Source organism: Pollicipes pollicipes, unplaced genomic scaffold, assembly GCF_011947565.3.
Source record: "Pollicipes pollicipes isolate AB1234 unplaced genomic scaffold, Ppol_2.1 Scaffold_4219;HRSCAF=4965_pilon_pilon_pilon, whole genome shotgun sequence".
Lineage (NCBI taxonomy): Eukaryota > Metazoa > Arthropoda > Thecostraca > Pollicipedomorpha > Pollicipedidae > Pollicipes > Pollicipes pollicipes.
Window position 1 is genome coordinate 33,580,767 of NW_023596448.1, and position 22,575 is coordinate 33,603,341.

The window sequence follows — 22,575 nt, forward strand, 5'->3', positions numbered from 1 at the left end:
GAGATTAAGTCTGGAAAATCACCGCAACTGTTTAGGTATATATAATTACACAAAATGACTAAGAAATGACTTGGTAAGCAAAAAAAGCAAAAATTAATTGTTTCTGGGATAAAGTAACTTAACATAGGCTACAATGCCAGAACGATATTCAGGGACAGCAAGACGTGGCCAAAATATGGGTGCCAAAACAATATGAGTCCCTGAACGAAGAGCTTTACATTAGACACCGGGCGATTTCGCAGGAATTTATCCAAATTCGCAGGATTACGGACGAACTGTGACCTTTGGTCCCATGAGGAAGATGTTAATTTCGTGTCTGAGGAAATTGCATTGAAATTGCGCGGGCACTACGTCGTTCCAATTTCACGGTGCGCTGGAAAATATTTAAGGAAATCATAACTGTCCCCCCACTCGCTCCAGTTGAGCAGGCGTTAAAAACCAGACCGCGCATGAAAGCATACAAGTTGACAAGTGCTTTGTTTCAAGTCCATTAAGTTGCAACATATCGCTCATGTAATCTGAAAAGACACACTTTCATCCGTTTCTTCTCCCTTCTGAAGCTCGTAACAATCTGATTCCTGGTGGTGCAGAAGCTGCGCATATCGAATCAACGAAGGCGTACAGGGGCAGCGGCACCGGAGAGGCAACGAAGCAACCGTCCGCTTTCCCTTTGCCAAGGGGACAAACATGCCCGTCCGTTATTCGCGCGGGGTCCACATTTGCAGTCATTACACTTCTGCACCCTCTCACGACTGCCCGCCAGTTAAGTCACAGCTGAAGGCAGGTTCAGCGCACGACGGCGGCTGAAAGCTTGTTTCGCTTGATGATAACGCATGCTGGGGCCAATGCAGCGCCAGTGAGACAACGGCGCGGCTTTTGTCCGGGTCGAGTGGATCCAGCCCATGTCGCAGTCGCTTTTGCCAGCAGAAACAAGCACATTACGTTAGAGAACGTTTGTCTGCGCTCGGGGCCGTACCAAAAATGGTGGGGGTGTAGACCTGGAAGGAGCACGTGAACGCTGATACCCAAACAGCGTCCCGTTGGTGATATTTTATTGTCACTGTAATGAATGCCCAAAATTTACTCTCGGTTAACATTTTTCCGATAAACAAACAAAAACCTTTTCAATCAGGGCGGCCAAGCCATAGCGTAGCTCCGAGGTAAAACAGACACGGGCAAAATAGCACCAGCGCAGCTTTTGCCGCTGGACATACCAAGTGTACACACCCCAATGGCCGAACTTAGCCTAGATGATAGCACGCACTGGCTGAGAGGCAGCTATGGACATAACTACGAAAGAAAACGAAATCCGCCGACATTGGAGGCAAAGATCCCTTCCAAGCTGGGAGGGGAGAGGGAGATAACCATTGGGATTTTTCTTTCAGCCAACGCCCACAGGCCAAGATTGATTTTTCTGGAAGTCGTGCAAAATAACTTGAAAGAACAATCCTGAAAAAATCCGGATAACCTCAGAACGAAAAATGACCAAGTAGTTACCCCACCGAGTTGTGTGACTGTACAATGCTTACTAACGTCGTAATGAATTGGTTGTAGTTTATTGGGTGGTTATAGCGGGCTGTCATTAGATGAATTTGGCCAATGAATTTTTTAAGGCATTCTCATGTATGATCTTTCCTTGTCTATTACATAGCAACAATTTATTCGGGGTCCTGCACTACTTCTTTGCCTGCTTCTTAACGTTGTTGTTCCTCTTTCTAGCTGGGAGTGCCCGCGACTTGATTTTAGTGTTTGTGGTGCTAACGTACGGTTTATTGCGTCGCTGGGATAGAGGGAGGGTGCACTCCTGGTTACCTGTTCTTGGGTAACGGTATAAAAAGCCTCAGTCCCCATCCTGCTTCCCGGCTCCCGAAGTCCTTCATAGACCTTACGCGGCGAAGCGCGATGCACATGGGGAATTTGTATAGCAATGATCTTTAAGGAGAACGCCAATCATCAAGTGCTTGATGCCTCACCCATTTTTTATCCAGACATTGAATGATTTTACGACCTCGTCCTTTCTAAACAAAATTGATGATGCCGGCCTCTGTGTATTGGTCTGGCAAATATAAATTCATATCATGTTGCTGCCGACAGTGAACACCCACGACCTCGTGGCATTTAAAGAATACCTAAAATGTTCAGCCAGATAGCCTCATAACGGTAGTTTTGCGAAGGTGGCATGAAACGTCAGCATTATAGGAAAATGGGGTTTTTGGCTGGTATGCTGGCTATGCCAATTACCATCCTGAGATATCCGTCTTTAACTTAACGAAACTTTGGCGAGAGTAGTATAAACAGGCATACAAAGGAACCAAAGCTATCTCAGAAGACAGAGCGGAACTTTTAGTACTAGTGCAAGCTGGAGTTTGCGACAAAATATCCTCATTCGCCGTACTTAGGATGATATGCTGCTATTACCGCATACAGCAGTTCTTTTCAGCGCGGTTGGCTGGTGAGCTGGGTGATTTGGCTTGCTTGTTTATGGTAGCACAAAAGTGAGCTAAACGCGAACTAAATCTGAAAAAATGAGTCAACCAGTTACCACTGCTGCCCCCCCCCCCCCCACACCTTGAAAAGTGTGTGTGTGTGGCAGGGGAGGGTATGGGCCCCTTGCCCCTCTTGTTTCTATGCCCATTTTAAAACGTCCGTGACCGTACCTATTGAGAAATACATTTCCTTGCCACAGCATGACCACTGGACATGTGGAACGGCCGGGCATTTCGAAACAACGCTGGAATTGGATAAGTTACGAGCCCTTAAGATGTGATCGTTTTCAATTGAATTTCAGCGGTTCAGTGTCGACATAGCCACACCGTGAGCATTTGCTTCTGAAGACTTCCTCATCGATCTGTCCGCATAGGACTGACCACGTCTTGTGCAGATGCTCATCAACCTGTTCAGGCCGCTGAATCACGATCAGCCTGTGAGTCTCCCTTTCCCTCCGTCCGCCGACTTACTGAGGAATGGGCATTGCTATTCTTCCTAACTATGCTGTCTGTAGCAGTCACTGTTCGCGAAGCTTTGTGTGTGTTGTCTTCGTTTTGGAGTTATCATGGGTTAGCTCACCTACGGCATTTATTTTCATCCGTTTCTCATGCTTTCAGATAGAGCGAGCTGTTTCAGTGTATTTCCGTGTTCAGGTGCGTCAGGTAAGCCATAGCGCCGCGATGGCGCCCAATTCTCTACAAATCGATACCCGCAGGCGGGGTGCCAAGACCGGTTGTGTGACGTCACCGTTGGATGGCGTCGAAACCGCCACAGATGTCGCTACTAGGCGAATCAGCTGATTGCACCCACCTACATCGCAGAGTGATAAACAAAGCTTGTGGAACGTCGTGCGTGCGGATGACCAGCTGAGCGAGTGTCAGGGATCGCGGAGAGAAAGCGAAGCGGCGGAAACCGAGAAGGATCCGAGCGAGAGCGGTAAGCTTTGGATGGCCCATTGCGCATGCGCGACCGGTAGATGCGGGTCTGAGCTGTGTGTTTGGCCAAGGCGTCACAGGCGCCGGTTAGTTGCTAGTGAGTTGGGGATAGGGGGAGGGGAGGGTGTCGCATGCTGAAATGTTGGCGATCTAAGCATGACCATCTGAAAATACACTACGTAAGCAGCGCCCAAACCCTAAACATTCTGCCGGGGGCCGGCGAAACAACGCGCCGGTAGCTGGACGCGAGCCGGCGGCCGCCGACAGCTGTAGCCGCACGCTCAGTCCAGCCGCGCTGCAGTGTTTCGGTCGGCTCCGGGTCGTCACGCCTGTGTCGTCACCGTCGGTGTCGTCACCGCCGCCTTCCGCATGAGCAGGCTGCGGACCGCTCGTTTTCGCCGGCGACATTTGCCGAGAAAGGGCGGCGCAAAATTCAAGGCATGCGCGCAGCGTTCAAACCAGGATCACAGGATTCCGATATCAACGCACAGCGGTCAAGGCCCTCTTGAGCACGCTGATAACACCTTGTAGACCTCCACCCCCCCCCCCCCCCCTGCCTACAAACAAACGTGAGCTGCTTCCTGCCTTCAACTAGTACAAATTTTGAGCCCCAGAATATCGGATACAAATCGATATCACGGATGGGACACACGCTTGGCGCCACAAGGCTGGGGTGGCCCGACTACTGATAGTGCTATACGACGAGCCTTGATGGCGACTTCGTGTCATCCGAGGTTCAAAGGGGACTAAGGGCGTCGGGTACACATCAGATAAGGGGCACGATAAACGGGCACGAGCTCGTTTATCTGTTCATTAGAGCCGGTGGCTATGTGTGTCTAATGTCTTCATAACGCCCATAAGCGAATGGAGGGCTCACTCCCAGAAAGACCAAGAAGTCGGAAATCTTAAGCATGTCTGTCGACAGTGGTATTAAAAAAAAGAATTGTCAGTGAGCAGAAGGTGGTAAAAGGAACACCCAACATTACTCCCTAGCGGCTAGCGCGCCCTGCCCTGACACTGAACATTTGCCATTGATGGGTACACGGTAAGCACCCATCGAAAGCCAGGGACGCTGCTACTATATTGTCAAAGCGTCTCGAAATGCGCTGTGGTGCAACTATGGGAGCCGAAATTTGGCCGAACGACCCTGAGAAATTCTATGTGGCTGGTTTGCCGCGTTGCCTGTCTTGTGCCACGTCACTTCAGTCGGTGTTTGAGCTTCCCACCGACATCGCAGTGTTGTAAAGCACTCACCACAGTCTGTTACTCCTCAGAGTGTTCGATCAGCGATGCGGACGACATTGATATCGTCCGCAATATCAATGGCGGAAACACATTTCATGTTGGTTTTGTCACTTCTTCAGAGCTCCACGTTTTTATTGATCGGCCATGAGGATGCTATTGATCACCGAGGCACGCGGTGCCCCCATACCACTGCAGTGGTATGTCCGGTATAGATGTCTTCTGAAACGCCATGGTTGAAAAAGTGTCTTTTCTGTCACCGCCAAAGTTTGGAGTTGTTTGCAGAAACCGTTGCATATAACTCAAAATGCGCTACGCCACAAAAGCAAGGACAACTTGAATGTCATACTGCATAGCTATCAAACATTTTCTTTTCGGAAGTTCATTTGCATTGGAGTATCATTTGCTGGCCATCAAACATTGAATGATGGTTGCGACTACACTAATAAAATTATCAGCAAAGGCATACTGAACATAGTCAACCTAGAGGCGTACAATTTCCTACTTATTTGCGGAGGAGGGGGGGGGGGGGGCTTCTAACCAGTGATGTAGTTTCCCAGCTTGATTTATCATTGTTTATCCGTTATTTTTCATAACTAATATTTTTTAGAGTTAAGCCCTCAAAGCTAATTACATACGGTAAAGTAAAAACTACTCCCTGTCCCCAACTTTCAAAAGGAAGTGTGTCAAATCTGAAGCGAAAACTATCTTAAACGCATTTGGGAGGCAAGCTCAAGCATTTTGTTCTTCCTGATCTCTCTCCCTCACCCCTACGTATTTTACAAAGCGGCACCCCTGCAGCCCTACAGTGACAGAAAACATGGTTCTTGAAGCACCTGAAACCAATATCATTTTTGTTTCGTGGCGTCATCATACAATCAGCCGAAAACGTTGGCGACCGACCTCCATGGCCTTCGCATTATCATTACCGGCAGAGAACCCACACTTTCTAACATGAGCCCAATTGATTAGCGCGAAACCCATGCAACATTGGTATTAACAGATGCAAACAACATTTTTGGACACGTCTAGTGCCTTCATTTAGCTCTATATACAATGGGATGACAGTTAAAAACGTTCTTTCTCACGACTGTCCGCCGGGCGGAACGCTAAGTTTGAGGCGCAACAGGGCAATGTGAGTGGCCTACACCAGCGATGCTCAGCATCTTTCCTCAAGGCCGCTGTTCCTCTCAGCAGCAGAGAGCCCCGGGTGAATCCTTGACATGTGCCGCTCCGACGTCTTCCCTTGGCCTCTGAAGCTGCAGTTTGGGCACCCACAAACGACAAGACTCCTTAAGCGGCAGCGCTTTTTTAAAGCTATTACGGGGGGTACCCTCCAAGGTACATCCTTAGAAAAGCCGCACAGCACCCTAACACGCACCTGGGTGGCCGGCTAGATACCCTTTGCTCGGGCGAGGGGGAGAGGGCAATTTCACCCCCTGAGATTTCGAGAACTGAGAAAGCTAGAGACACCAAGTTTACAGGTACGTTGATCTGTACGTGAACTCATCCCAGTCAAAGTTTGAGGTTCCTAGATCATGACCTTCGAGTCAAATAAGGTCAAACAAGGTCAAATTCCAGGTTGGTCTCCAAGGTGCCCCAAAACCTGGATAACCGTTTCTAAGCAAAAGGTCGCATGCTCATGTAAGATCAGCGACCTTGTTTGACATTTTAAAGGTTATGGTGACCAAAATCATGCAAGACTGCTCTGAGTTTTGCATTTGAATAAGCGACGAATATTACGCTATGCAGTATGTTTCTAAAAACAAAATGTTGACCCGGGTCACTTAAGGTCAATAACCTATTATGACCTCTAAGAAGTACAGGGAAGATTTTAACGCGGTTCCTGCTATCAATAAATTCGAAATGAGCACCAGAAACTATCCCATACAGCAAGCCCTAAAGTAATAAAACAGGTTGGTTTTGACCTTGGTCTGGCCTTCATACCTGACCTTAGCTCAACGCAATTTACTCATTCAGTATCTGCGTTGCCTATGAAAGCATCTCAGAGATGTGTGTCTTCATCTAACAGCTTCCGTTGTTACATCAGATTAAACGATTCCCTAGAAATTGACTTCGCTAAAACCATGCTCTGATTTTGACGTGTCAGCGTCAGACCTGGGGGGTCAGCGACCTTACAAGGTACATCTAAAATTTTGGTACCAAATGATCCGCAATTTAATTGTCTACAGCTACACCAAATTTGGTGCGGCTACACCGCGCCATTCGGAAACCATTATGGAAAAACCTTCGGGGGTCAATTTGACCCCCCCCCTAGCGCGTCTCAAAAACAATAGCAATAACTGACGATTGGCTAGGTTCTTCTAGCCAGTCAGCTTCTCACGACAGAACACAACCAACAGAAGCCGACAACCTTGCACTGAAACCACTTTGTTACCGCGTGACGAGCATTTGAGCCCATCTGTCTCAAATGGCACGACGCTTTAAAACGCCGCGTGGCGAACTGGTCACGTTCATCGCAAGATGCTGTGGCCAGTCACGATTCTCACGACTAGTAATAAGCGCAGTCATTTGTTTTTATGCTGTTTTCTATGTGAAGTGAGTCTTAGCTGCCAACATCTGTGAAAAGCACTGATCTTGAAGGGCATTGGAAAAACACTGTATCACCACTGATCTGTAACATCAGCTCTGATAAAGTACAGTTTGTAGTATATTTTTGTCACCGGCTAGAAACAATCCTGATTCAAGCTACTATGTTTGGCAGCATCTTGTGGCTCACCTTGCTCATACAGCGAAATGTCGACGTTTCGACATGTGCACCGCACATGCTCACACTGTAAGCGTCAGCAAGTACAGACCGATGCGTAACTCTCAGTTTCGTCCAGCTGAGATGGCCTGTTGTAATATAGCCTGAGCTGTTGAAATTTGATTACGCCACGAACTGGCTCGCAAAATTGCCCGCCTTGTTACCGACTATGTCCGGTAAATCGGAAACTCTTTTCACCCCTGCGAAACGCTTTAAACGCTTTGTATGACAAGAAACCAGCAGTCTACCATTCTGCCCAAGGCTCATTCCTCCCAGTTGACCAGGGACTGACTCCTCGTGCCACCCTCCCCCCCCCCCATTCTGCACTCATTGACCTGTTTGCACCTGAATGTAAGTGAGCGCCGTGGTTACACGTCTCTCAAACCTGTCACCTTTCAGCATCACCCACCAGCTGGACCTGCTCGTCGAACAGGCGGAACGGCAGCATGAGCTACAACCCTTACGGCGGCCAGGACGGGTACCTGGCGTACCCGGGCGGCAACCAGGGCGGCTACCCGGGAGGGGTACCGCCGCAGCGACCCAGCGGCGCGCCGTACCCTCCATACGGCCAGGCGGCCTCCAGTCGGCTTCAACGTGGACCTGGTGCGAACGGGGGTCGGGTGTTGATGCAGGTGGGGTGCCCACCACGTGAGGGGGCGGGGGGGGGGGGGGGGGGGGGAGGGGACGCGAGGCTGGAGGGCGTGCACCGTGAGGATGGTTGAGTTGTTGTGTCTGATGTTAGCGGGTAGCGTGGGCATCGCCAGGGGCAAGTAACGGAAGCCGAGTTGAACGTGTTGCATATTTGATGAATCAAGCTGGATTAACTTGGAGTAGCCCACGTGACGCTCTCCAGCAAGCAGCATGCGGGTTCGTTCGGTCCCACTTTTTACCACCAAATATCTCACGCGACTTTGACTTTGTGAACGCGCCCTGCTGGAGTCTTTACGCCTGCCAGCCGCGCGCCTCGGCTGCCGCCAGCCTCCCGCGCGCCGCGGACGTCACCAACGCTTGGGATGATCTGAGTGGCTCTTGAGGGCACACAGCATCGTACCACGCATGGACGACAGTTCAAGTCCGGCCGTGTTTTTCGTTGCAGAGCCAGCCAGCCAGCGGTTATCCTCCGTACTCCAGTACACAGCCTGGGTACCCCGCTACCCCTGGCCAGCCCATGCCAGGTGCTCCAGGCTACCCGCCCGCTTCACAGCCTGGATACCCCGCTACCCCCAGTCAGCCCATGCCGGGTGCTCCAGGCTACCCGCCCGCCTCACAGCCTGGATATCCCACCCCTCAGCCTGGATATCCCACTCCTCAGCCTGGATACCCTTCCTCCCAGCCTGGATATCCAGGTCAGAGTCCTGGATATCCTGGTCAACAGCCCGCTGGATATCCCGCCCCTCAACCCGGCGGGTATCCTAGTGTGCAACCCACTGGATATCCAGGTCAACAACCTTCCGGATATCCCAGCTCGCAACCCTCTGGGTATCCCAATCAACAACCGGCGGGATATCCTAGCTCACAGTCCTCTGGATATCCAGGTCAGCAGCCTGCTGGATACCCCAGCCCTGCAAGGAACACTGGACAGCCCGGAGCATACCCTGGTCTGCCTGGCGCATTACCCGGCCAGCCCGGTGGTTATGGAGGTCAGCCTGGTGGTCTTCCGGGACAAACTGGCGGATATCCCGGTCAATCCAGCGGCCTGCCTGGACAACCTGGCGGATATCCGGGTCAGCCGGGCGGATACCCAGCGCAAACTGGCGGATTCCCGGCGCAAGCTGGCGGATTCCCGGCACAAGCTGGCGGATTCCCGGCACACACTGGCGGATTCCCTGGCCAGGTCGCTGGCTATTCGGGGCAGAAGCCGGGCGGACCGTCGCCGTTTGTCTCGTCGCCAGCAGCCACCGGCCTGGGACATGCCTTCCGGCCTGGCAATACCTGGTACCTGGCCAAGGTAAGCCAAACTCGGGGCACCAGAGTCCGGCTCAGGATCGTGTGAGGGAGCAGGTGTTCATTGCCGAGAGTCTTGTGTGCCAGAATCGGGCTCTAGGCCCGGGCCAGAGATCAACTGCATAGAGCCCCTGAGGCTGAGAGAGGGAGATATTGGGGGAAAACAGATGTTCCCGTTACTCTGCTGGTGAAAGAGTTGAGCTTCAGTCGCTGACATGTTCTGCAACCAAATTACGGTGGGCAGTTTGGGTACCAGAATTTCTTCACCACAGCGCGGTGATTTTTACGACCTTTTGCCGTTGCACGCGCCGGTACACAAGCAAACATTTGCTAGGGAGAGTTTAAACCATTTGTGAGGAACGTCGGGGCGACGAAAGATGTTTATTGGTTTAGGATCTGGGTGTTGGCCGAGTAGGCAAGATGCTTATTGGTCAAGATCTGGGTGTTGGTCGACAACGCAAGGTGCTTGTTGGTTTAGGGTCTGGGTGTTGGTCAACATCACAATATGCTTATTGGTTAGGACCTGGGTGTTGATTGATAACGCAAGCTCTAGCCCACTTACGTGTCATCGCTTCGTCATTATGAAGGACCGAACAACGGAATCAGCTATTTCCATGCAGTCCCTTAAATGTCAACCAGTTTTGCGCTTTTTAACACCACCTCATGCAACACATCAGTTTTCATATTTACATTAGTTGTCTTGTGCGATCTTCGGGTAATTCATCATGAACCGGACTTGAACACCCAATTTTAGAGCGGTGCAAACGTGGACTGAGGGCGAAGAAACACTGGCACATTTGAACAACCTATGGGCGCATCCTCGCTAACGCATCCCTCAGCATATCCATTCACCTCACGCGCGCTCTTTTGCTCCACACAAAGGGCGCCGCAGCGCGGGTCATATTGTATAACCATGTATCGTTAGCTCTCCTTCCTAGCAACCCGTAGAAAGCTCATACCGCTTAAGTCACGATTACCGCCTGGAAAAATGTAAACCTGCATAGCATTCCTATACAAATCATCGGTTACCTGCATTGCCTCTGCTTGCGCATTGCCCAGCAGCTTTGGCAGAACTTTTTGAGACATTTTGGATCTCCTTTGTAGCAAACGGAAGGTGTCCATGCTTACCACCCCCAACGTCTGCACAACGCGACCAGTCATGCACTCGCCCCACTGACGCGTACAGTGACGTCAGTAACGCACGTTCGAGTCACCGTGACGTCATTTGTTGCAAAAATAACTTCCTGTTGTTGGATTGGGCGAAAGGCCTCTCGTGTTTCCCGGACCCCAGCGACAAAACGGCCGCTCGGTACTGACGAAAGCCGTCCGGACATGATCAGACTGATACAATATAGATACAACAGGGCCCACAACATGGCCCACAAGAGGGCCCAACAAGATACAACAGCACGACCCACGACATCGGCAGAGATAATGTGCTGGTATTGAGGGCAATGTCTCTTTGTCAATCCGGTTCTACTAAGTGACGTGCTGGCCGTGGCAGAGCACCTGCTTGCGTTATCTGGTCTGCTGACGTCATGAAACTGGATTGTGACGTCAGCCGCGCGTGATACGCTGGCGTGACGTCAACTGAGTCGCACTCACAAACGCCTTCGCATAGCAAACGCAAGTAGCAAGGTGTTGGAACCAGGGTGCGAGAGGGGGGGGGGGGAGGGGGAAACGATGAAAACCGATAGCTGCAACAAATGCAGTCGTAGATGCCCTGTCGCTCATTGATCATGGTATCCCTTGTAAATATCAGAGGGCGCCATGTGCAGATCACTTGGCCTGTTTGTCTGTTTGTGTGTTTGGCCTGGGTGCTGCTCTGCTTTGACCTGGCTTTGCCTGTTCTGTATGTTTGACCCGGGTGCACTCGAATGAAAAATGGCTTGCCATTGCAGCACAATGGCATCAACATGTTTCTGGCCAAAATGCGCGGAAACACGGAATTTCCCAATAAACATCTCTGGACCCTAAGCTACATTGCGCTTGCAAATTGCGAATTGCGCCTTGGCGATGTCTCTGTCCAACGATTTTCGCCACTGTACGCAGCTTATGCAGAAGGATTCAGGGATCCCCGCGTTCGGCTGTTTCATTAAAATTAAAAAAGCAAGCAAGGGGATATGTGACTAGTTTCAACAAGGATATAACAGGGAAATGTGAATATTTCAGACTGAAGTCCGGAACATTTCAATACAGAGACATTTGGAACGAAGTTGAAGTTGATCCTTGCTTAAACGCTGCATACGTGCGGTTTGGGCACAGAAAAGACGAGTTGTGTGGAACCAAAACAGAGAATCTTAAATGCTATCCACCAAAAAGTTTTATGTTTGTTCTGTGCACGCAACGACTTGCAAAGCAAAAACATAAACGAAAAGTTATTTGCCTCCAAAAATACCAAGTACCTGCAGCCCTGCCAAGTTTCCGTTTCGCCTTTAGTATAGCATCATGACCTGAGACGCTGCAATAACGAGGGTACTGCTACGCATCACCTGCCCTCAGTAGGCTGGTGTTGAAGGGCTCGGACTTACGAAATGTGGTTCTTGAGTTGAAAAGCGAGAATCCTACACCATACTGTCCCGGTTCATTTGGTGCACCTCTCCAAGGAGTTATCTTTTTACGCCGTCACACTCTTGCAATTTGGGTGTTAAAACGGCCCCACTATGAAAGGGGTGTCACCTAGTGGTGCTTTCATTTATCCTTAACGTCGCGGCCGAAAGAAAAGTCCAAGGTTGACAATGGCTCAGCAATTTTGTATTCATTGTGTGGAGTGCACATTGATGCTCGGGAAAGGGTTTTGCAAAAAATATTGCTGCGTTGAGAGAAAACTTATAGCTAGAACGTGCTAATTTAATTAAATCATACCGGAACATCATGCATTTAACTTGGTAACGATTTCCGGTGAACCCAATCCCTTTAGAAGAAATAATGAAATATCTGCTAGCGTGAACATATGATCGAATTTCGTTTTCGGGCGGGTGGGCTTACACGGTCGTTAAGTTCGTGGCATTTGTAGCATAATGTATCTATTGTTTTATCATTTTAAGGGGAGGAAACACTCGATCAACAGCAGGCACAGACGTGTTTTGCAGTGCATTACACCAACATTTAGGACTGGAATAGGCGCCGAATCGTTGGACATTCAGTTTGGTAGCGCTCAATCGAGAATTCTTATCTTGGTCGAACACTTAATTTGCGATTTCACGTGGTGATTAATGGATAGCAGACTTAAACTGAATGGAGAGCAAGGCTGTACTTTTGCTGTCATACCTGGCACGGAATGCAGTCCAGGTTCGTTTTACGGAGGAAGGAGGTTCTCAGTCGGGGACCGTACCATCGTTTCCCTGAGTGGCTTACGGACGGGGTCTCATTCACGGATGCCCCTATCCACAGGCTACTTTCCACCTGATTTCTCCCAGTGTACACGGACAGACGGGCCGACCTCAGGGCCGCTGGAAGGCGGCCCCTGCAGCGGTCCTCCTGCAGTCCCCTTGCGTCCTTCTGCAGCGGTCCTCCTGCGCCCCCTAGCCTTGCCTCAGCGGGCGACAAATGCCGTGTATGACTCCGTCATTGCAAGGGGGCTGTATTTATCTCGGGCGCGAGGCATTTTACACCCGGACTCTGCGATGACTCAACAGCAGCACCCACCAGCCAGGCGTGGTTTGGGGGGCGGGGGTGGGTGGGTCGCGCCGGCACGAAACGTCAGACTCGTGCGTCATTGCCGTCACGTCATCGTCGACAGCCCGCTTCGCCGATCCAGCGCTTCACCGTTCCAGCCGCGGCCAAAGCCGGAGCCGGCGCATCGATGCGCGGGTCGGGCACTGCGCTGCCGCCGAGCTCCGTCGCGCGTGAGAGCGGGAAGGCGGTGCATGGGCTTTGCCAAAGGTCTGGCTTTCACAGGCTTTGTACAGAACTATGACGTCACTGGTGCCAAGACTTCAATGCGGCGCGGTCGCTAGCCGTGGAGGGAGGGATGGAGGGGGGGGGGGGGGGGGACCGCTGCGTGACAGCCGGAACATCGGAAATAGTCGTACAGATAATGAACAAATTAAACGCGAGGTGCATATGACCGACGTGCCGATGACGTAAAACTTAGTGACGAATATGACTGTGTGCTATGGAAGCCCATGCTCCTAAACATTAGGTGCCACGGAAGAGGCATGAGAGGTATAAACGTATTCACGGTGATTTACGATGTACCACAGCTGGAACACCGGGTTTTCTTCGTATCGGCAAAGAAAAGGCTGTTAGTGCCAGGTGCATATGACCGGGGAGCCAATCGCGTAAAATTTAACCCAAGTGTGATGATGTGCTTTGCAAGCTTGTGTGGCCAAGCATCACAATGTGCCAATCGACTCACAAATTAGAAAGCCTCACGCGAAAACTGCTGCGGAGATCGGCGAACAGGACATCGGACCGTCTCCGTACCGAAAATTGACAGTGTTTGGAGTTGGTGCATATAACCGGGGGTCGAATGCGTAGAATGCAATGGTGAGTGGGATGATTCGCCAATTAAATTTGTACTGGGTGCTGACGTCGACAAATAAAGTCTAAGCGAGCTAGAAAGTGAGAGGTGCACAGAGGTGCGGAAAATAGGGATGGGGATAAGTCCACAACTTCCTTGAAATTGAGTACCGCCCCCTTGATGTGCGTATGCCTCGCGGTTAAAATGCGATCAGTGTAAAAAGCGAAAACGTGCGCGCGCAGACTGGTAGAGGTATGCAGCCTGAATATCGAGCTATCTCCTTACCAGTAACAATAATATTGTTTCTGGTAGATGCGTATATCCGCAAACCCATCAGGTCGAAGCATATGGTAAGCATGAGCATGTGCTTTGCTAGCTTATATTCAGCAAAGCTGTTAACAGCACCATATTACAAACACATATGATGCATATTACATTATAACATCATATTCAATCAACGTGGGAAGTGAATACGTCTACGCAGGGGCGCAGGTACAAGGGGTAGTGATGACTCCCCAACTTCCTTAATATTTAGCATTTTCTCCTTGGGCCTAGACTGGAAAGAGCTAAATTAAATGGCTACCCCCCCCCCCCCTAATTTAGGAAAACTCGCGTTGCTCCCTTGCGCTTAAGAAAGAGCCGGTTAGCATACTCGCTGATTGCAAATCGTAAATTTGTTTTTGTGTGACTTATAAAGGACAGTAGTTACGGGGACTGTATTAAACAATGAAAACTCACCTTCTGTTACGAGGCACGAATGTTGCCGCGGAAGACTGAGCAAGTGGTAACCGACGCTAAAACACAGCCAGCCATGAACCAGGTTCACAAAGACGCGCGTGTTGCCCATTGTTTGTTTGGACGTCATGGTCATTTGTTTTGCCCATTTTGTGCCCCTTTGGTAGAGCTTGCTGCCCACACAAAGTATGCCCAGGGGTGGAGCAAATGTAAAAATTGGGGTGCTCTGCCACTTGTGCGAAACGCACAGAGGCTCATCAGCAGTACAGGTTACATTGTTCCGGCTAAAAGAAAGCCATCACAGGTACATATCGTGCTCTGCAACCCGGTTTGGCATCCATAACTCTACCCTCATGCCACTTTGTCAATAAACACAGCGACGCGCATGCGGACTGAGCACGGCCGGCCCCGTAGACAGCGTGCAGACCGATCACGGCGGAATGAAGACAGACACGGACCAACCAAGATGCGTCGGGCTCATCTAGCGCGAAAAATAACTGCAGCCTACAACAGACTGATCACGCCCGCCACTCACTCGCACCACCGGCAGCAGCACGACCACAGGGTGCGAGACCGTGTGAGACTGAAGTACATTGTGATGGCTTACCGCTTAAGGTTGTCACGTACATCGTCATGCCCGTCACTAAGTTTCACGCAATCGGATCGCTGGTCATATAGATCTGCCAAAGACAGTTTGTGGTGCGAAGACAGCCCAAGTTTCTGCAAACGAGTTAATGTGTGCACGTCTTGACTTTTCATGCCACTGCGTTTCATCTGTTTGCCGCATGGGCTTGCGAAGCACAGCATCACATCTGCGATACAATGCCGTGTAAGTGGCTGGCTGGTCATATGTACTTCTCACTAACGGATTTTCATCATCTGTATGAATATTTCAATGTTCCGGCTGTCTTTCAACCAGCCTCGTGTTCGACTCAAGCTGAATCTTGAATTAACTGATGGGCCAATCGTTTTGGGGTGAGCCACGAGCCGAGTAGCTCGTTATGAAAAATGCTGCTTTGAGCCATGAGCTGGATCACGTTATTTGTAAATTTCATGAGCTCAATCGTGATCAGAACATTTCTAGCAATATCTTGTCAGTGAGCCATATGGCTGAACTTAAAATAGGAACATGAGGAAACACAGCACGTGCCAGGCAAATTGACAGACCATTTCAGAATGTGAAATGCACAGCACGCAGCAGCACTGATTAGCTTTTTGGATAGTTTGTCATTGTAACTTCTAGGAAGCGAGCGCAATGTTTTTTTATCCAGATTCAAAGTTTATTAAATCTCAGGTGTACCGCCATAAAGAAGACATGCAGAATGCGGTGCGAAAAAGACATATGACCTTTTCACGGTTGGGCATGTTTTCAAAAACCGGCTGAGGCTGAAATCCCACAAAAAAGGATTGAAACAAGGGGGCTCCAAAAGGCGGTCACCGTAGTCAGGCACTCGTGCCATAAAAAACCAAAACCAAAACCAAAACAATCATCAGCGTCGCTATTATCCTGCTACCAGCAGCCGACGCTTCGGTACAGGACATGGAAGAAAGGTTCAGTCCCACAAACTTCCTGGTAGCTCAACCCAGACAGAGCGAGAGTCCCATCATAGCGAGACGTTCACGCTGTTCAGCATTCTTCCTGCGGGGGTGGTCAACACGACCCGGGGGACGTCCGCCCTGGCTGGGTGCAGTTCCGTTCGCTACTTGCAGATGACTCCTCAGAGTCTGGCCAAGGCTGAGTTCCGAGTCTGGACGCCCGTCTCCTGAGAGTCTGGCCAAGGCTGAGTTCCGAGTCTGGAGCCCATCTCCTGAGTGTCTGGCCAAGGCTGAGTTCCGAGTCTGGACGCCCAGGTGGCAGCTCAGCAGGGGGGTCGACTCCAGCCTCCGCGGCAGCTGCGTTTGATGGCTGTAGTCCGGTATCTCTCCCGGCCATCTACCACCTCCTTCAGAAGTGCAAAATGGCGTTGTGCCCTAGATTGAAGATTTTTAAAAAGTATCCTTTGATATGCCTTCATCAAGTGATCATATCCACCGGGATATGAATATGTTTAACGCAAACGCAGCCTCTGAATGATTTCGTCTTCGCAATGCCTCGGTCTATGTCCTGTGGTGCTAAACGCATTCGATACTCCTCCTGTTTCCGCGCATCTCCGCATACAGCTGGACGGCACATTGCGTCACAATGTTCCTCCTTTGCGGACACGTCATCGTGCTGGTATTTGCAAGGCGTTTCCTATTGGAATGATTTCACAGAACGATCGTCCCCGATCCGTTAGGTCCTAGTAGTCCTGCCTGTGTCGACGGCTGAGGCTGAACGCACCTTCAGCAAGGTCGAGGGGGCACCGACCTCACTCCGAGCTGCCATGGGGAGAGAAGACTAGAAGCTGCTAGTAATGTGTGAAGCGCACCAGTACAGGTGATGATGATGGTGATAGTGATTTGCGCACCGTGAACTTCTGCCCAATGCAGCGGACATTCGCCCAGTCTGGAGCACGGATAGGCGAGATTTGCCACGCGCTCTAAAGCTAGGCGAGGATTACTGCGACGCGTACCCGCAGCTTGCGACGGCTGTGTTGGCGTTATAATTACATATATATATATATATATATATATATATATATATATATACATATACATATATATATACATAGAAAACACACACACAACACATATATATATAATATTATATATATATATATATATAATCTAAGCATGTTTGGGTGTGATTGTGAGAGCCACTAGGTGTTTAAGCAACATTCTACAAGAGCGTTTTCCCCCCAAAAATTAGAATCATTATGAGTCACAAACCGAATCGGATGCCAATCCGAATTCGAATCGGAAATCTACTCTCAGCATTACGTCCGGCGTCTGGCGGCCCGCGCGCATTGAAGTTTTTGGCACCAGTGACGTCACGATACGTAAAGCGGAGATGAAGCGAGAGTCAGCGGACGGCTTCGCTCGCATACGGCCGTGGGAGCGCCCAGTGTTCTATTGCCCCGTGGTGGCAAGCGTGCGAGGTGTCTGTGCTTGAGGATACTGAGGGGCCGCGCGCGGTACACCGGCCAGGGAACGACTCGCGGCACGCGGTGTGAGGTGCTGAATCTCAGAGTTCCGCGGCGGAGTGTGTTGGTGTTGCGCGTGACGCAGACTCGCCATGGCGCAGGTGAGGAGCGGGCCGACGCGGGGGCCGTGCGCCGGCCGCGCCCGCCGCCCGCGCATCGCGGAACGAGTCCAGTCTGACCTGGGCTGGCTCGCTGCCCGCTGGGCTGGGGGCACACAGTTGCGGGTCGGGCAAGTAGCGCAGGGCAGCGAGCGCCTGCTGTTGCACTAGCGTGCGGGCCTGGCGGTGCAAGTGCTGTCGTGTCACGCGCCCGGAGCTGGCGGGAGACATGGCCGCCTCCTCGCGGAGCCGAGTGAAAGGCGCGCGCGGTTGTAATGTGGGAGCCAGTCCCTGCAGTGTTTCAGACGCGGTAGTCTCCTATGACGCAAAGAGATGAAAAGAGGTGTGTTGCCGTAAGTCGCCACATGCGCTTCATCCTCTGCGTTTTGTTGTGTTGGCTTGGACGCGAAGTAGGCGGTGTGGTTTATTGACGATGTAAGAAATGGGCGGATGGTGTCCAGCTTAGGATTTACCTTGATAGGTATCAAGCGGTGCGCTTATGTGGGGAACTTTCAGTGCCCAGAAGCTCCCGAATGTGAAGACAAAACATGGGGCCGATTTGGCGGTACAATGCAAAGAGGCAGGCGTAGACGCCCTGAGGTCTTGGTGGCCAGTGCTGGGCGCGTTCCTTCGGCTGCGGGCACGACCTGCAGCGCGCTGTGCGTCTGACAAAACGAGCGCTTCATCTGCGACCCGAACGATACCATCCGCGCGGTATCTATCGTTGTACTTCACCGACATGGTTCCAACAGAGATTTTGCTTCCAAGTGGAGTTTTCCTGACACAGAAACAGACAGGGAATAATCTGTCCTCGGCTTCGCGGGAAGATCGGCACGTTTCCCTGCTTGGCCAGCGTCTGGCAAATATTTATCTGGCGGGAATGGCGTGAAGAATGCTTCACCACAGCGGATATCGCTCTTGTCTGGGCCGCTGTCCCGTGCTGCTGACGATCCAGGAGCTCATGAATCGCTGTGGAGACTCGCAAACTCGGGCCAGTTTGCGTAGTGTTTCCTCGGGGTCGCCAAATCATGCAGCATCAACAAGCGATGTCAGGGGACCAAGGTGGCCAAATCATAGAGCATCAACAAGCGGTGCCGGGGGACAAGGTGACCAAGTTATACGGCATCAACAAGCGGTGTCGGGGGACCAAGGTGGCCAAGTTATACAGCATCAACAAGCGGTGTCGGGGACCAAGGTGGCCAAGTTATACGGCATCAACAAGCGGTGTCGGGGGACCAAGGTGGCCAAGTTATACAGCATCAACAAGCGGTGTCGGGGACCAAGGTGGCCAAGTTATACAGTACCAACAAGTGGTGTCGGGGAATCAAGGTAGCCAAATCATACATCAACAAGTGATGTCGTGGGGACCAAAGTGGCCAAATCATACAGCATCAGCAAGCGGCGTCGGGGGACCAAGGTGGCTAAGTTATACAGCATTAACAATCGGTGTCGGGGAACTAAGTTCATATGTCAGCTGAGCTACTGAAGACAAAACCCTCCACGCCATCCAAGGGGCTCGCGTTGCATTCATTGCTGCATGCGTCTCTCAATGCACCGGGAGTGCGGGGATGGGGAGGGGCAGGGGACCACACTCCATTGCCACAGGTGGTACGCTTTGACATTCCGGGTGTAATTGCAGCCGACGACAGGTTGTTCGTGTCAGAGAGTGTACCGCGTGCTGACTGCACAACAGGTTTCCGGACGCAAGGAGCGCTTGGCTGCTGCTACCGCAGGTCTGGCTGAGTGTGGCGGCCTGCAGTGGCGACTGACAGCCAGAGGTCAGAACAAATAACACTCGGTGGGGGACCCTGCAAGAACAGCCGGCGTGTGAAATGCCACGAATGCCACGCTGTCGATCAGTACAGCTCGACTGGCCAACCAGAGCAGCCGTACGCCGGTTATTGGCCTAGATATATGCGATGCGTGCCCATGCGCCCGCAGGCCTCGTTATCAAGCACAGCATGCGGGCACATGAAGGCATTCACCGCCAGAATGATGTCGTAGCCGGGCTGACCTGGGTACGATGGGTCGGTACCCTGGGCTAGACTGCCTGCTGTGGGATGGGAGCCGGGTTGGCCTGTGTACTACGGGCCGGTAGCCAGGTTGGCCTTCCTACTACAGGATGGTAGCCTGGGCTGGCTCGCCGTACCACGGGATGCCTGCCTATTCCTGATCTGGATAGTTCTATTCAGGCTTTTATGGACACTTCGGAGCTGTATTGAACTCCCATGCACACTCTCACCCGGTGCACATATGGTTATTCTCATGCCCGTGGAACATGATTAATCAGGTCATAATGGGGGATAAAGGAAGAAGTCTGGGATGATGGATAGGATGTACGGCCTACGGATACTAGAGTACATATAAGAAACTAGTATGGAAAGCATCGGTAACGTTAGCATGGAGCGTTGTTCGCCTACCAGTATATGCGTAGCGCTCAACAAGCCTGAAGGAGCGCCTTAAAGGACAGCCATGGCGCCGACGGCGCCCGTCGCCGTTCTTCGGAAGTTTGTGCCCATTTTGCCTCGTCATCGCTGCCGAACAACGGCCCGCTGTTTTCGGTCGTCTTGGCGCAGGGTCGCTAGAGGTCAGCGCTCGCTGCAGTTGAGGCGCAGATGGAGGGCGTCAAAGGCCGGACCGAGGTACCGCCGGGGAGGCTGCCGTTCTCACAGGCCGCGAGCCAGTGAGTCTGTTGCCTCGTTGTCTCGCGTCATGCTAAAATTTCAGATATTAACTGTGTTGTTAGTGCGTGTTGTTGTTTGAATCTCGCCAATTTTTTTCGAGGGGAGCACTAGAAAAGAGAATGAAAATATTTTTCGAATCTCTTACGGTGGTATACGGTGCGGGCTTTTCCAATTTTACATTCAGAAGTGATTGTGGCGTTCAAGTGTTCCCTCTCCCGTACCGTCTGCCCTGGGTGGTTTGCTGATTCTTACTTGTCTCCCTCGTCTGCTGGCTGACCTTCCTGGTTGTAATCGAGTAAGTCGTTCGGTCAGGCGCATGTGTGCCGCTGAGTTTTGGGTCACCTGTCTTGGTTCCTGATCTGGTCCCGTGTCCCTGCTGTCTGCTCCCGGATCACTAGTCCCTGGTCCCCTGGTCGTCGGGTCCCCTAGTCCCCGGTCCCGTGATCCTCGGGTGCTCGGGTCCCGGCATGCCAGTCACGAGGTCCGCACAACATGCTGATGGTCCTAAGTGGATGCCAGCAGCACAGCTGCGCCTGTCACCGCTGAGGGGCCGCGCCGCCTGTCACACCGCTGAGGGGCCGTGCCGCCTGTCACAGCGCTGAGGGGCCGTGCCGCCTGTCACAGCTGAGGGGCCGTGCCGCCTGTCACACCGCTGAGGGCCGTGCCGCCTGTCACAGCGCTGAGGGGCCGTGGACACTGGGGCGCAAATAGCCATTGTATTTGACGCGCCCTTTAAACCATAGGGCTGTCTTTCACACCCTCTGACCTTCACGGGTTACACATCTCTGCTACCACTGGACGTCCCAACGGCCGGCCCGCTCCTCAATTGCGCCGGAATGACGCGTGGGTGTTGCTATGCGGCGGTGTGGCGATGACGGTAAAGGCACATGGAGCTCTAAGCAGGCGTGGGCCGTGAAGCGGCGCTGAAAATGACGGTGGTCTCGTGCCTTGACTGGCAATTCCTAGTGGTAGTCTGACCGAATTTGTTTATTGAACCGTCGAAACGTGGGTGTATTGAGTAACACAAGCCGGAAGGAAAAAAGTGAGGTGGGTATGGGGGGGGGGAGGGGGGAGGGAGAGGAGGCATTGTTCTCCTGCCCCTCCCTCCCGCAGCACCGAGATCGAATTTAAAATCAGCTACGTGTTGTACCACGGGTGAACCGAAGACTGCCGCCCACCATTCTCCTGGTGGCGTGTCAGGCATGGTTGGGCGATGACGCCGCGGTAATCTCGGGCCACACGTCTCGCCGGATGTGTGGGCGTATGGGCAGGGGAGGAGATGACCACATCCGTCAGATGACGCTCGTTCGGCGGCGCCTGATATGGAGCGTGGGTGGACTGGTTGCGATCGACTGCTGTGTGTGCAGTCGGCGCGCCTTATTGTTCGCATCGTCGCGCAGCGGGATGGGTGAGCGGAGCTCACGGGTTTTGGTCATATCAAACGCTCTGTTCATCGCCGTGTTTTTAGCGTGCAATGCTTAAGTCGATAACATTTCATGATGCATTTCCTTATACCCCACAACATGCCCCCATTAGATGCCCGTTATATGGTTTTATGCTTGGCGCCCTCTGGCCCAGCGATTTTTTGAACAGCACGTCGCCCCAAAAGCGTCGCGAGACATTTCATTCCAGCACTTCGCCACTGCTGCGTGAACCTTCCCATCACCGTTAACAATCATTTCCTGGAGCGCAGCAGCCGCCTTTCTCGAGCATTGGGTATCCATTCGTAACCTGCGCGCCCATGCAGGTCGAAGAAGGAAACGTCAGGAACGAGCCGACTCGAATTATGATGCGCGGCATTATAACCCGGGTAGCCAGGGAGATGAGCCTCCCTCTTCAAGCATGGGTATACGTTCAGCTTAACCCAGACAACTGGGGTGGGTGGTCAGAGTCACGTACGTTACTGGAGACCACACCCGGAGCATTCATCGCTCGGTTTGGCACGTGCTGAAAAGCGGTCAGAGAACGTTTCCAAGCTGGGTGTAATTGCATCTACTCTCCGGTCCAGGCAGGAGAAGGGATTGCCAGTTTGTGTGGTGTCACTTGTGACCGAGAGCTAAGGTCAGCAAGGGGCGGTATTACCGATCCATCTGGTTGATCTCAGCCCGTTGCAGACGCAGTTCCAGGTGCGTTGCTGCCATTGTGCAGTCTTGATG

The 22,575-nt window shown here is 51.9% G+C and overlaps 1 protein-coding gene across 1 annotated transcript in view; it reads left to right on the top strand.

Annotated features, from left to right (window-relative positions):
• The first annotated feature begins 17,621 nt into the window (after positions 1-17,621).
• LOC119095925 (annexin A4-like) overlaps positions 17,622-22,575 on the top strand; it is a 20,438-nt gene continuing 15,484 nt past the window's right edge. The window contains 1 exon segment of the mRNA XM_037218777.1: positions 17,622-17,738. Within this exon segment, the coding sequence (XP_037074672.1) occupies positions 17,730-17,738 (9 nt within the window). The 5' untranslated portion in view covers positions 17,622-17,729.